General features: G+C 47.1%; 1 protein-coding gene across 1 annotated transcript in view; it reads right to left on the minus strand.

The window, feature by feature from the left end:
- Nucleotides 1-4,036: 4,036 nt before the first annotated feature.
- The window catches only part of LOC310664072 (uncharacterized protein), a 68,795-nt gene continuing 57,546 nt past the window's right edge, over nt 4,037-15,285 (minus strand). The window contains exons 14-17 of the mRNA XM_083412619.1: nt 10,148-10,533; nt 7,684-8,355; nt 6,506-6,728; nt 4,037-4,656 (exon numbers count right to left, since the gene is read on the minus strand). Of these exons, the coding sequence (XP_083268745.1) occupies nt 4,516-4,656; nt 6,506-6,728; nt 7,684-8,355; nt 10,148-10,533 (1,422 nt within the window). The 3' untranslated portion in view covers nt 4,037-4,515. The remainder of the gene's footprint in view (nt 4,657-6,505; nt 6,729-7,683; nt 8,356-10,147; nt 10,534-15,285) is intronic.

Here is a 15,285-nt window from a genome sequence, read left to right on the forward strand (position 1 = left end):
GCTGGGTTGGCAGGAGCTGGGACAGAGCAACGGGAGCTCACCACCATTGCACAGATTTGAACCACAGCAAGCCCAAGAAGCTCAGTTTTTCAGATGATGTGTTATATTATGTTTATCCCTCAGCTTGCAAAAGATATTTAAAAAAACCCTCCCCTGAAGGGGTGGTGTTTCTAGAGGCACCAGCCAATGGGACCCCTCCACTGCCAGCTTACAATCTGCTTCATCCCATCATAGCAGGACAAAAAATGACAAAGACCTGTCTCATTCTTCAAAACAGAGAAGTAATGGCAGCATCCCACTGGCTCCAGTGCTTCAGAAAGTGGTTTTCCTTCACCCTTTTGCCCTAATGAGACTGGGCAAGTCACTATAGCTATTGCTTTGGGGGCAAACAAAAGTAAATAGGATCCTATTAAAAATGGGAAGCTTAGCACAAAAGAGTGGGGGGAACCACACCAAACTCCGATTCAATAAACATCAGAAGAGGTTCTATCCATGGATAATTAACTCTGATGTCTTTCTAAAAACGAGAATAATTGAAAACAGGGGTTTAAAGTTGATTCATGGAGGCTTCCCCAAGATATTTATTATTGCAAGCTCAGAAGATCTGTCTGGGTTCTGTCACTGGGGATGGCTAAACTGGGTGTCCAGATGTTTGTTTAAGTTTCTCCCACATAGTTCTGAAGTCCGTTAGCAGGGGGTTATCAGGGAGCAGGCCCTGCGAATCTTCCTTGACTAATATTCTCATTTCTTCCGCAACTTTGATGTTTTCTTTCATTAAAATTCCTGGCCCTTTGCCACACACACCAAAAAAAGAACTGCTTGGCTTGCAAAAAGAGAGGCCTGCAGACATGACATACGACCGAAGAAAGCTAATATTTATCATCAGCTGTCATTAAAGCCTCGCTATAATTGGTGTGGTGACAATCAGAACAGCTTAAAATGGACCAAAAAAAATTAAGGGAAAAAGAACCGAAGGTGATGCATAACGATGTAAGTCAGGAAAAGGTGTCCACCAAATTAATTGGGAGTTAGCAAATTCCTGCACTTTATTTTTTAAAGGAAAAGAAAAAGCAAGACAAGAGTATAACTATGAAGCTGAGAGGGGGTGAATTCAGGGCACAATTGATGGTAGATGGAGAAAACTCACTCTCAAAAAATGAGGCACAATCCGTCGTGACAACCTCCTGGGCCAGTCCCACATGAGAGAGCAGCATCTACATGAGCCTGGCTGTGGCAGGGCAGGAGTGTAGGGGTGCTGCACATGCGTGCGTGCATGAGAAATGGACAGAGGTTCTCAAGCATTTTCATTGGCTAAAACATTCTTGGCGAGGGGGTTATCTGCAATTCGTAGAAACCAGCCTTATAGCACAGCCTATTTCTTACTCATAAACTTTGTTATTAATTGAAAACTGTAATTCAGCGAAGTTGCTCACAAATGCATCCATGTCGAACGGTACTGTACAGGGGGAAAGAGCCCCCATTGCAGACAGCAAACGTCATAGTCAAGAAGAGCACAAGGAGGAAACGCTGCAAAGTTAATGGGACTCCAGGAGGGTTCAGTGGAGAGCATGGAGGGCAGCAAGTAGGAAGAAGAAACAGGGCGAGGGGGGAATAAGTAGGGGATGGTGCAGCAGAGTTACAGGGCAAAAGAAAGAAGGGCAAGAGGACTTATACCTCTCCCACTGTTTTGAACAGAGGTACACTTTGGGTTATCAGGATGCGGGTGGCGCTGTGGGTTAAACCACAGAGCCTAGGACTTGCCGACCAGAAGGTTGGCGGTTTGATTCCCCGCAACAGGGTGAGCTCCTGTTGCTCGGTCCCAGCTCCTGCCAACCTAGCAGTTCAAAAGCACGTCAAAGTGCAAATAGATAAATAGGCACCGCTCCGGCGGGAAGGTAAACGGCATTTCCGTGCGCTGCTCTGGTTCGCCAGAAGCGGCTTAGTCATGATGGCCACATGACCCAGAAGCTGTACGCCGGCTCCCTCGGCCAACAAAGCGAGATGAGCGCCGCAACCTCAGAGTCGGCCACGACTGGACCTAACGGTCAGGGGTTCCTTTACCTTTACACTTTGGGTGGACTAAGCTGTGCTTCTCCCAAGGCCCCCTGCTCTCCCAGCAGCCCAATGGCAACACTTTCACTGACTTTAAGGAGCCCAGAGTGCGCTTTTGTTGATGCATTTAAGATTCTAAACTATGTTACACCCCAGAGCAGATTCCACCACCATTAGAAAGCCTGACAGCATTTAAAATAAAGTATATCTTCAAAGGAGCGTAGTGCTACAAAATTAATCTGATGTTCACCATTTTAGGCAAAGGTGGTGGGAAAGAAAGAACCATGTTTTCCATGTGTAATCTTTCTCTATCTCTCACTCACACACATCAAGAATCTTCTCTGGACTAGATGGTGGGAAGCTTTGAAGGCAACCACATTTAAGATGTGATGGGGGTCACTCCCACAAGGCAGTGTCTCAAATGAGGCCCTTCTTTCACTGCACCTGACTGCCATTAAGAGGATAGAAGCAAGTGCTTGGGTGATGCAGAACAAGTCTAAGCAGAGGGTCATAGCCTAACAAGTCCTACTCAGAGTAGATCCATGGGAATTAATGAGCCTAAATTAGTCATGTCCATTAACTTCAATGGTTCTATTTGGAGTAGGATTAGCACTGGATTCCACTACACTGGGGGCCACATGTCAAACTGAGTATGTAGCCTATGTGAAAAGGGGGACAGGGACTTTTTTTGTTTGAAGGGCAAATGGTGGGGTGTCACAAAACCATTGTGGCATCATTGATACACAGTGGGGGGCCTGTGGGAGAGGCCAGTGAGTACAGGACTTAAAAAAATAATTAAATGGTCAATCCCGACCAGAGACGAATGGTTGATGAAGATGATGGACTATGCCAGGGGTCAGCAAACTTTTTCAGCCGGGGGCCGGTCCACTGTCTCTCAGACCTTGTGGGGGGCCGGACTATATTTTTTGGGGGGGATGAATGAATTCCTATGCCCCACAAATAACCCAGAGAAGCATTTTAAATAAAAGCACACATTCTACTCATGTAAAAACACCAGGCAGGCCCCACAAATAACCCAGAGATTCATTTTAAATAAAAGGACACTCATGTAAAAGCACGCTGATTCCCGGACCGTCCATGGGCCGGATTTAGAAGGTGTTTAGTCTGGATCCAGCCCCCGGACCATAGTTTGCTTACCCATGGACTATGCCAAAATGGAAACACACACACATAATTAAAATTAAAAATTGGGAGTGGCTTGGGAGGTCAGAAAAAACCTTTTAACCATGGTCTCACAGCAGGAGACTCGAAGCAGTGAAAAGGCCTTTCAAAATTAACTTTTGTTTTTAGTTTTTTTAAGATAAATTGGGGTGAGGGTCTTGAGGAGGTGCAAAATAACCTCTTGAGGGGGGTAGCTGCATCCCATGGGCAGGTTAGCCATCCCCACACTTTAGCCAAGACAGAGGAGGTTGCCTTCACTAGTGCATCTAAGCTCATGACCTGCTACGCTGGCAAGCTGAGGCTCCCCAGGGCTTCAAACAGGGAGACTCACACAACCCCGTGGAGATGCTGCGATTGAACCAGGATCTTCTGCATGCCAATCATGTGTACTAACACCATGCTATGAGCCTTTGCCACAGTCCCAAGGGCTCTATCTAACCACCCCAACAAAGTTTAATCAGAAGGCAGCAAAAGGAAACCTGCCAGAACTGAACTGGACATGGTCCGAGAAGGTGAAGGACCAAGACTGATCTGCCTCTTGAGTCACTTCCTGCCTCTGAATGCCTTCATTCCACCCAGGCACGTGTGCCTCAAACCTGCAGCACTCCTAGAGACGATTGATCTGCAAAGGGTTGGATCTTCTCTTCCCCACAGCAAATATCTACAGAGCAGAGATGTACACTTCTTCCCTCCCGCCCCGCCCCCCCCCCCGCCCCGTTTGGTCAGCCCTGATCCAGGAGATGCCAACTAACTGACAGGAAGGTATTTTAACCCTGACATCACAAGGAGACACACACTGAAACAGGCTGCTCCTGAATTTTAATGCCACATAGAAAAATAGAGAAACACAACACTTGTATTTTTAAATAGAAAATATTTGTAATCTTTTACACAAGTTAACAAATCCTACATTTGTTTGGAATCAGTCGAAGACTCGAAGGCAAAGACTTGGCTGCTCTTGCATCTGCTGCCCCCCCCCCTTTTACATGGGGGGGCACAGCAGACTCCGTGTGCCCCTGCACAAACCCAACTGAGGCAGGCCACTGTGGACTGCTGCTTCTATGACTTACAAGCTTTCAAAATGCACCAACTTCTTTGGCAAGCAACAGAAAAGGGAACAGGGAATCTGGAAACCTCTGCAGCACTCTGGTTAATTCAGGGCCTCCGCAGGTGAGCACTCCTAACATCCTTGGGCTAAGATGTAGCAGCCCACAAGAGCAAGAAGCACTGCGATCCTTCTGAGTCTTTGCCCAGGCATCCACTGCCGATTCTGCCTTGGATTCAGTCTTCAGCTGAGCTGTAGCATTCCTCGTCCCTCACTTCTCTGTAGTTGCCCAGCGTCTCCCCCTCTGGCTCATAGCTGGCCATCTGAGGGCCTAGTCTGCCTGCAAGCCTCTGGGCTGCAAGTTTGGCTAGCATTTCCTATAAAAACAGAGAAGAGAAACCATTTACTGAAAGTGAGTAAATGCTAGGGTGGTCCCTAGGCCCAACAGAAGCACACCAGAGAAAGCCATATACTATGAGCTGCCCACAGAATCCCCTGGTATCAAAGCGCAGTGCCATGCTAGAAAGAAAAGCAGTGCAGAAGAGCGGTGGGGGGAACGAGACCGCCATTCACAGTGCTAAAGCAACTTTGACATATTGTGCTGAACACTGGGAAGTATTTGGACACAGAGAGAGAGAGAGTTGCAGAACAAGATGGCAAAGGGGACCCTAAGGACAAAAAGCCCAGTGCAAGCAGGTAGGTAGAGAGGGAGGTCCAGTCCTCTCTTTTCTCTGGCATCCTTAACCACTGAGTTTCAACACCAGTGTATTAATTCATGAACTTGAAGAAAGAAAGAGACATCATAGAGCAAACTAGCTGTTAAATGCTGGAAGTAATTGTCCTTTACAGGCGAACAGCACTTCAGGCAAAGGCGTTCAGAGAAAAAAAATCAACTCTGGCTGATGTTTATCTAGCTGAGTCTACAAATCCGAGGTGGTTGGACCAGATATGACATTATTTGTAATTTAATTACAGACAAACCGTCCCAAGTTGTTTATTAACATCACAATAAGCAAAAGAAAACAAAGCAGAGCGTGACAAGACAGTATTAATTTAGTGCCCGATACTCTTCTGTATTCATTCCATTCTCACCTGCATTTCAATTAAATTAAGGCTTGCAAGTAAATTAAGTGGATGTGCATATGAAAAAGATTCATAACTCAAATTCAGCATGTAGAATTTCAAAGCTATGCAAAACTGGCTTATTTGCAATCTGCGTATTTTTACTTTTAAGTCAACATGAGTTAGATTGCAGTCACAGACAAATGGGGAATAAATATCAAAATAAATAAGCGAAGTTTGCTCTGAACATTTCTATTCAGAACATTCCCATCCAAGTGTTTTTAGAAAGCAGCATCTTTTGGGTGAAGTTGAATACTGGTCCTGCTGAGCCAGGCCACTGATCAAAGTCCTGCCTCCTCTGACTGGCAAGAGTTTTCCAATATCTCAGGCAGAAACAAGAACAGCCCTGCAGCAGCTGCATGAGGCCAAAAGGGGCTCCTCTAGTCCAGCATCCTCTCCTGATAGTGGCCTGCCAGGTTCCCATTATGGGAAGCCACAAGAACTGGGCACAACAGCACTCGGCAGCTGGCTTGCAGAGCATGCTGCCTCTAACAGGGGGCCTAAAACACAGCCATCTTGACTAGTAGCAATGGATAGTCTTATCCTACATGAATTAGTCTCTCTTATAGCCACCAAAATCGATAGCCACCATTACCTCTTGTGGGCGTGAATTCCATAATCTGACTGTATTTTGCATGCAGAAGTACTTCCTTTTGCTTGTCCTCAACCTTCCACCCTCCAGCCACACCAGATGACCCCCACTGAGTTCTAGTATTATGGGAGAGGGAGAAGTTTCCTACCCACCTTTTCCACATGATGCACAACACGTCTCTCCCACCTCCTGCTACCTTTCCACTGAGCCTGCACATTCTGCAGGATAAGCTGTGCTGTACCACCACCAAGCAATGCATTCTCCCCGATGTTGGTTTGGGGCTGGGGCCGGACCTTGCGCCTCCTTTCTTTCCTCTGTCCTCCACAGCCCAAGGCAAAGCAAAAGCATTGAAGCCTCTTTGCAACCAGAAACTGTTCTAACTCTGGGGTCAAGGAGTTCCCTCCTTGGAACAAAACCCTAGCAGACACTTCTCCCCCTCCACCACCCCAATCTGCATGTCCCCATAATATGTAACAGGAGCTCATGCAAAGCACCAGTGGTTTCATCCATACCTCATAAGCTTCCTTTTGTTGGATCTGAATCGCTATTGAATCTTCTAGGGATAGCAGCTGCGTAGGCTCGTGATGAAGGGGGGGTAACCGAGCGGCTGTGATGTCATCCAAGTGCTTCTTATCTCTGTGGCGTCTTTCCTCTGCAGAAAGGGAAAAGGGGGGACCTCTAGGTGAAGGGATATCTGGGGAGCCACAAGACGATCCGCTTGACTCAGCCAGCAATCTAGAAGAAACCAAGAGCACAGCTCATGAAATGCCTCCTGGCCCTCTGGCACATGAAGTTGCTCCTTCCCTCCGCTCTTATTCCGCTCTGAAATTTCAGGTCTGGGTGAGTTTGAGGCTAACCTCTGATGCTCAGGGAAGCTTCCTCAGTTGTGCTTGCACAGAAGAGTGGGGCCATGAAGCAATCAAGGAATTAAAATGACCCCCCCCATCTTGCTCTATCCCAAGGATTTTGGCTTATAAGACTGAAACACTTTGTATTCTCATATAGGCCTCCATGGCAGAGAAAATGGCAGCTCTGGTCAGGTGGCAGCTGCTGCCTGGTTTCCTTCAAGTCCACCTGGCACAGGGCCAAGAGAGAATTTAGGGGTCTCTGAGTGGAAGAGACCCCTGTGGCTCTGCGCTGCTTGGGCTAAGCTCCCCCTGCATTCGGGAAACGGCCATAGCTTGGTGGTTTTGCATTGCATTGCAGGGGTCGGACTAGACGATCCTCGGGAGTAGCTTCCAACTCTACAATTCTATGATTCTAATGTATCACAGCAAATAATCACTATTTTATAATCCTACGTTTAAAAAATAGTTATTCCCCAAAATATGTATCATAAACTTCCCAGTATGCATACAGTGGTGCCTCGCAAGACGAAATTAATTCATTCTGCGAGTTTTTTCTTCTTGTGAATTTTTTCATCTTGTGAAGCACCACTGTGCATTGATGGTTTCCCATGGGAATGCATTGGCGGTTTTAAAAAAAAGGCGCAAGACGTTTGCGTCTTGCGAAGCAAGCCCATAGGGAAATTTGTCTTGCGAAGCAACTCAGAAAACAAAAAACTCTTTTGTCTTGCGAGTTTTTCGTCTTGCGAGGCATTCGTCTTGTGAGGTACCACTGTAAAACATACCCACACTTGTGGTTATAGCAAAAGCTCTCTTTGCGAGAGCGCATTTCCTACAGTACTCACACATTAGCTTTAAATCTGCTTCTTTTTGCCACAGGGTTCTTCGCTCTCAGTTCAAGCACTTCCATGTAATGTGGAGTTTTGGGTGGTGCGTTTGGAAAGTTCTGAAAAGCACGGCCTTTACAGTCAAAACTCTGCCCATTTTCAGAGATCTCCCCACTCTCTCCCCCTCCAACTGAAATTCTTTCGAAGGCATCCACCAGTGCTTCACTGCTGCTGCTTGCAGAATGTGCTGGATTTTCAGCTTTGTCTAGAGAATTTCGCTTGGGAGCCTCCAGAGCATCTTTTGGAAGCCTGGCTATTGACACCTCCAAAACATTTTTGCTTCCTTGAGGAAAACTGGTGTCCTCAGGGGCTTGTCCTACTAACGCACTTCTGTTTGCTTTGCTTCTTTTCTTGGTCCAGACACTTTGCTTGTTCTGCAGAGATGATTCAATCTCATTGTAGTGACGTTCAGAAATAAGAGGTGGGTCTTGGCATGTTGACTTGTTGCTGACTACCCCTTTTTGTTTGCTAGATTTGATTGCCTCTTGTTTTTCCTGGAACTCTAATCTAACAGCAGATAGAAGCTCAGTTGTTCTCTGCAGCTCTTCCTCTTGTGCAATGGCAATCTTCAATTTCTCAACAAAGTTGGATATCTTTTTACCTTTATCCGGAAGCCTGGATACAAATTTCCTATAATAGATGTGATGAAGATACACACTAAGGTAAACAGAATTCAAGGATGAGTTTTAATTCACATTTTGAATTCCTCTGAAGCCCATTAGCAAACAGTCTGCTACTATCCCTTCTATTTGTTTGAGGTTGTCAAATGCAACAGCATGGTTTTTTCCAGAAGATTTTCTGGGGGGAAATTGTTTGCATAATAAAATCTTTTTATGTCCTAGAGAACAATCTAATTAAGCATGTTTATTTTACTTGTATTTAATAAAGAAAACCAAAAATGTTGAAACTACCAAGATTGCCATATTGTACAGTATTTGAAGTTGGCATCATAGGAACATAGGAAGCTACCTTATACTGAATGAGACTATTCACCTATTTACCGTATTTTTTGCTCTATAAGACTCACTTTTTCCCTCCTAAAAAGTAAGGGGAAATGTGTGTGTGTCTTATGCAGCAAATGCAGGCTGCGCAGCTATCCCAGAAGCCAGAACAGCAAGAGGGATTCCTGCTTTCACTGCGCAGCGATCCCTCTTGCTGTTCTGGCTTCTGAGATTCAGAATATTTTTTTTCTTGTTTTCCTCCTCCAAAAACTAGGTGCGTCTTATGGTCTGGTGAGTCTTATAGAGCAAAAAATACGGTAGCTTGGTACTGCACTCACAGCAGGATTTCATGCTGATTCTCACCTTCCTGCCAGGGACTGTTCTGTATGCAAAACAGATGCTTTTACCACTGAGCCACAGCCCAACCATTAATGCTGCTAATGAGATAAGGAAATGACACCCCCCACCCCAGCCTTAGCACATAAAACAGGGTAGAGGAGCACACAGGACCCTATGTGACATTTGGCCACCCTTACTTGGAGCTTTCATTACTGAAGGGGGAGGGGGAGATCTTCTAACATTTCACAGGTGACAATAGGTATATCACTGTGCCTGCGGTGTTTCTATTTTCATATCACATTCAACAACATTTAATTTTTAGATAAAACAGTTTTAGTTGAATTAAAAAACAGCAGCTCACTGGCAGTGCGCATTTATGTGTGCAATTTATATGTGACAACCATTTCCATAGAAGCCTCTAGTGTTTCTTTTGCTATTGATGCTGCACAATTTTATTTAGTTTGTCATATCTGAGAAGGACCTAAAGCACCTGCCTCACATGCAAAAGTTTCAGTCCTCAGCATCTCCAACAAGGGCTGGCCCAGAATTCCACCTGAAATTCTGGAGAGCTGCCGCTCATCAGTGAAAAACACAGTGAGCCATGCAGACCAAAGGCTTTATGTCTTAGCCTTTCTCTCACGTGTGTGTGTTATTTATTGACTGTGAGGTGCTTTGAGGGGCACCAAGTAGCAGGAAACCAGCACGTAAATAACAGCTATTGATCTTCGTAGAAAAGTAGGCAAATGATACATTTCTGAAATACAGTAACAGAAATGCTTGAGAGGCCACGTTCACGGCGGTACCAGCACAAAGGGCTGTGTAAGTTGTTTTAAACTGTTCTTACAAGTTATAATTGCGTTTTGATGGTGTAATCCGCCCTGGGGCTTTAAGGTGAAGAGCGGTTTAATAATAATAATAATAATAATAATAATAATAATAATAATAATAATAATAATATCGCCATAATAATATCGTTAATACTACTACCACTGCTACTAATATTGTCCCGGGGTTGAAGGGGCGCCCCCCGGAAGGCAAAAGCGGAGGGAAGCGCCGCTCTCCAGGGGAAGGGGAGCTGCTCGCCCCGCCTGAGCCGCGGAGGGGGAGTCGGCCCGACCCTCCTTCCCGCCCCGGCCTCTCACCGGTCCCCCAGCAGCTTCTCCTGCCGACTCAGCATCTCCCGCAGTTCCGGCAGGCTCCGGCCTCGCAGCTGCTCCGGCGCCGCCGCCGCCATGCCTCGCCCGGGGAGGGGAGGCCCGCATGGTCCCGGAGGCAGGAGGAGGGCGGGCGGGGACGGACACAGCAGCGGCACCTCCGCCGCTTCCGGCCCCCGGTGGGCGCCGCCATGTTTCCGGAAGCGCCTTACGGCTCCCCAGCGGGGCCAAAACACTTCGGTGGCGCCTTTACGCCTTCGCTCGCTTCCTAGGCAGCCGTTTCGGCAAGAGCCAGAGAGGCGCTGCTGCAAACGCGTCCCGACGTTTATAGGATGCTTGGCTCCTCCTTCTTCTCCCTTATATATAAGTCGGTTCTATTTATAAAATTAATTGCAAAACGCTTTGGGCGCATGTGGATCTAATCATTAAAACCAATCGTTAACAATACTAAATAATGCCCAATGATGGCCAATGAATCAACAGAGTGGTGCAGCAGCAGAAAGGGCTAATGCTACTCTACTCTGCATCAACAGAAGTATAGAGTCTCCGTCAAGGGAAATAATAGTACTTTATTCTGCAGAATACACCTGGAGTCCTGTGTCCAGTTCTAGGCACCACAATTTAAGAAGGGTGTTGGCAAACTTATGCAGAGGAGGGCGACCACAATGATCAAAGGTCTGCAAACCAAGCCTTATGAGGAACAGTTGAGAGGAGATATGATTGGCCACCTTCAAATATCTTAAGGGCTGTCCCATGGAGGATGGAGAAAGCTTGTTTTCTCCTGCTCTGGAGGGTAGGACTCAAACCAACTGATTCAAGTTACAAGAAAGGGGATTCTGGCTAAACATCAGGAAGAACTTTCTGAAAGTAAGAGCTGTTTGATAGTGAAGCAGATTCCAACAAGAGGTGTTGGACTCTCCTTTGGGAGTTTTTAAGCAGAGGTTGGACAGCCATCTTTTACGGCTGCTTTACCTGTAAATCCTGCATTGTGGGGGTGGAGTAGTTGACCCTTGGGGTCCCTTCCAACTCTGAAATTCTATGAGTGGGAGCCAGAGTTTTAAGTTTTATAAGTGCCTCAGAGCCCATGTAGAACTATTTCCTTTGAGGTGAACTAGCATCTCTTTACTGCTGTTTTTTTAGAAAATATACTGTTCCTTAGAGTGAAGGCACAATGGTTTGCCCCCTTGGGAAGACTTAAAGGTAAAGGGACCCCTGACCATTAGGTCCAGTCGTGACCGACTCTGGGGTTGTGGCGCTCATCTTGCTTTATTGGCCAAGGGAGTCGGCGTACAGCTTCCGGGTCATGTGGCCAGCACGACTAAGCCGCTTTCTGGCAAAACCAGAGCAGCACACGGAAACACCGTTTACCTTCCCGCTGGAGCAATACCTATTTATCTACTTGCACTTTGACGTGCTTTTGAACTGCTAGGGTGGCAGGAGCAGGGACCAAGCAACGGGAGCTCACCCTGTCACAGGGATTCGAACCGCTGACCTGCTGATCGGCAAGCCCTAGACTTAGGAAGCTACTTTATACCAAGTCAGATTGTTGTCACACTGACTGGCAGCAGCTCTCCAGTGTTTCAGGCAGGGTTCCCTCCTAACCATACCTGGAGATGCTGAGGATTGAACTTGGGACCGTCTGCCTGCTGCAAAGTGGAGGCTCTGTCACTGAGCTACAAGCCCTTCTATTCAGAAGGGGACATGGCTGGCTTTAGATGAAGAAGTCCCAGCTCTCACAGAAATACTGAAGCCAGACAGACTCACGTTCTGGCCTTACACCTCCCGTTTCCTCGAACCTTCCTGGAGAAAGCTCAGCACTTAGTGGATCTGCTTCCATCCTAAACGTCCAAGCTCCCGCTGAAAGAGGCAGGCTTCCTTCCTTCCTTCCCTCTGGGATGAGGTCCAAGCCACAGCCCATCCTGTTTATCAGATATTTGGCTGAACAGTAACTGCATCATCATATTTCCGTTTTCCAACTGATTGTACTGGTCACCAAACTGGGGGGTTTTTCCTAATATTTCCTAATATTTATTCTAAGGGAATGGGTTTCAGAAAGTTCAGATCAGCAAAAACAAAGCAGGCCACAGCCAAAAGTGTAAAATGTGCTCTGCAAAGGATGTTTCTTCTTGAGAAAAAATTATAGCCGCCTGATCAAAAGTGAATCCTTCTGAGTTCAGTGGACCTTACATCTGACCTGAGCAAGCAAGCAAAATGTGAAATAGGGCATTATCACTTTGTGGTACTGTACAGTACTTGGCAAAAATATGTGCATAGATGCAAAAAACAGACACATGATTTGTGGAACAGCTACAGATATAGTATTTATTTATTTATCCCACTTTTTTGAAATGTGGTAGTGTCTGAGGTTCCCCACACCATAAATGCATGACAGAATCAAAATAAATTCTGCAAGACCAAGCCTAACAATATGAAGAATAGTAGGGGAACCCATCAAAACAAGAGAGCCAAAAGCTCCTTAAGAATTAACCCTAGTCAAACCAAAGTATTGCCTGAACAAAACATTTTTCCCACTGTTACCCTCCGCCAAGCGATCCTTGCCAGGGCTAGATCAGGAGGAAGGGGGCCCATCCAGTCCAGCAGCCTTGTTCTCACTGTGGCCACCCAGATGCTTTTGGGAAACAAGCAAGCCCTCTCCCCCTCCTGCAGACTCCAGCAACTGAGATTCAGAAGGATTCAGAAGGATTACGGTCTCTGACTATGGAGGCAGAGCATAGCCACTGTGGCTAGTAGTCCTTGAAGGAAGGCGTTTTACCACTACAGAAAAGGCCCACTGTCTCGCCACCAGCCTCACTTTAGAACAGGGGTGCAAAACCAGTTTCAGCCCAAGAGCCACATTCCCTTTTGGACAGCAGAGGTGGGGGCATTCTGGTGATGGGCAGAGCCAGATGCAAAAAATGGATTGGGGTGGGGGGATGGCACTTTGTACAATAGGTATAGACTCCCCTCCCCATCTTCCATATAGCCAAGCAAAAGCACACATTACAACAGGACAAAAGCACTCAAGGGTGGGGGCATGCGGAAGGACTGGTGAGAGGCATGGCCTGGGAATGGGCCTTAGATGTTGGTGGATAACATGTGAGTAAAGTGGCCTCATCAGGTGATCTCAGTAGACAAGGCAGCTTCATAGATGAGGTCTTTTTGGTGTCCTATAGGCCTTGCTACTTAGAGACACCAGCTCCATATCAAAGGGAGAAATGTTTTTTCTCTGTTGACTTACACCTAGCCAACAGTCCAAATTTGGATCATGAACTCTTTTGGGCAACATTACTCTGTAAAGTGCCATTTAAACCCTATACACAAATCTCAAAACTGAAATGCACTTAGAATCTAGTGGTTCAGTTTTGGGGGAAGGTAGTTGAGTCTACCTGGGAAAAACCCAGACTCTAGTCCTCTACTGCAGTTTCCCAAACTTGGGTCTTTAACTGTTGTTGGACTACAACTCCCATCATCCCTAGCTAGCAGGACCAGTGGTTAGAGATGATGGGAATTGTAGTCCAAAAACAGCTAGAGACCCAAGTTTGGGGAATCCTTCTCTATTGTATCAGGTGGTCTTTGTTTTGTATTGCTCTAAAGGCACTTTGAACTTATTTTAATTTAGCTAAGGACAAGATGTTGATGTGAGGGAAAAGACACAGAATTCTTAGAGAAAAGAAAGCATATATTTGTGTAACCATAACTTTAATTCAAAATCATGCGACAGACAGCATCAGCCATGTGAGGCAACCTCATTAGCACCTCCGCAGTGCCAGAGAAATTCTCTGCCCACACACTTCCAAGTTACAATTGAAATAATTGCAGCAGTCATCATTCAGCTGCAAGAATGTGAACTACATTCCCCTCCTCGTTTCAAAGTCCACACTCATATCTGACTTGGCAGGTGTTTTCTAGTATATTTCGGGAGGTGCCCTACTTACAATATCAGTATTTAAATAGAAATAAAACTTCAGCAAAGTGAAGTCACAGAGCCAAGGTCATCTCCAGGGGTGACTTGCATGTATAGCGTTGGGGTTTCCCCTGTCAAAATAGGAAGTTTCATTTCTGCCTTTGCTAAGGGGTAGCTTTTGGCCCGTTATATCCTGCTTGGTTTGCACAGTTGGAAAAGTGTTGTAGAAAATTTCCATATCTGTCAGAGCTGGCTCCAGGTCCCAGCTCACAGAGGACCAACGCTAGCCGGTAGTAATGTACAAAAGTCTTTATTGAAGTACAGTTTCCATTCTCAAGCCGTAGCGCCCCAGCTCTACGTCTAGGGTTTAGACCGGCGAAGCTCCATCTGAATCTCCGCCCCCTGTACACCAGTTTAAGATTCTAGCCTTACTCCACCTCTTCCGTCTCTCCTTTCTCCTCTGGGTCCTGCTACCCCCCGGGGTCCCTTCCTTCCTGGATTCTTCCGACACAGACGTTGACCCCCCTGACTCCTCCCTCTCTCTTCAGCGGGCTTTGGGACCTGGCTCCCTATCCGGGCTGCCAACTGCGCCGCCCTCCTGTACATTTGAACTTGGCGCGCACGCCCAGCCTTCGACCTTCCTCTCGACCGTTTCCTCGCTCCCCGATGTAGGCGTGGCCAGTCCTGTCTCCTGTCCTTCTGCTGGCAGCGCGCCGCCTGATCCCGATGCCTGGGACTCCTCCCCCCTACTGCACTCTGGTGTGGACGCTGGTCCTGATTTCCAGCTGCTGCTCTCTGAGTCCCCTCTGGCCCCTTCTTCCTGGGGTGTCCCCCTAGGCACCCCCCTTGCCCTGACCATGGGAGCCTCTTTCTGTGAATCTTCCGATTCGCTGGAAAGACTCCGAGACCTCGGACCGCTGTCATCGCTGACATTTCCTTCGGACTCCTCCCCCTCGCTCTCCATTTCCTGTGCCTCTGCTCCTGAACCCCTGACATCCATCCCCCCCTCGAAGCCCCCCTTCCCCCCTCCCCTCCTTCAGGTGTGGGTGCTGGGTGCTCCGTCGTTGTGGGGGTGAATAGCGGATACAGTTTGTCTCCCTTGGCGTGCATCCAGCCGGAATAGTCCGGCTCGTCCTCCGTGCTCTCGCCGACCTCGATTTACTCTGCTTCCATCTCAGTGCCGCCGTGCTCGAACCCGAGGTCCTCCCCCAACACGTCCATC

This window comes from Podarcis tiliguerta, assembly GCF_965153285.1.
Source record: "Podarcis tiliguerta genome assembly, chromosome: 14".
NCBI classification, from domain to species: domain Eukaryota; kingdom Metazoa; phylum Chordata; class Lepidosauria; order Squamata; family Lacertidae; genus Podarcis; species Podarcis tiliguerta.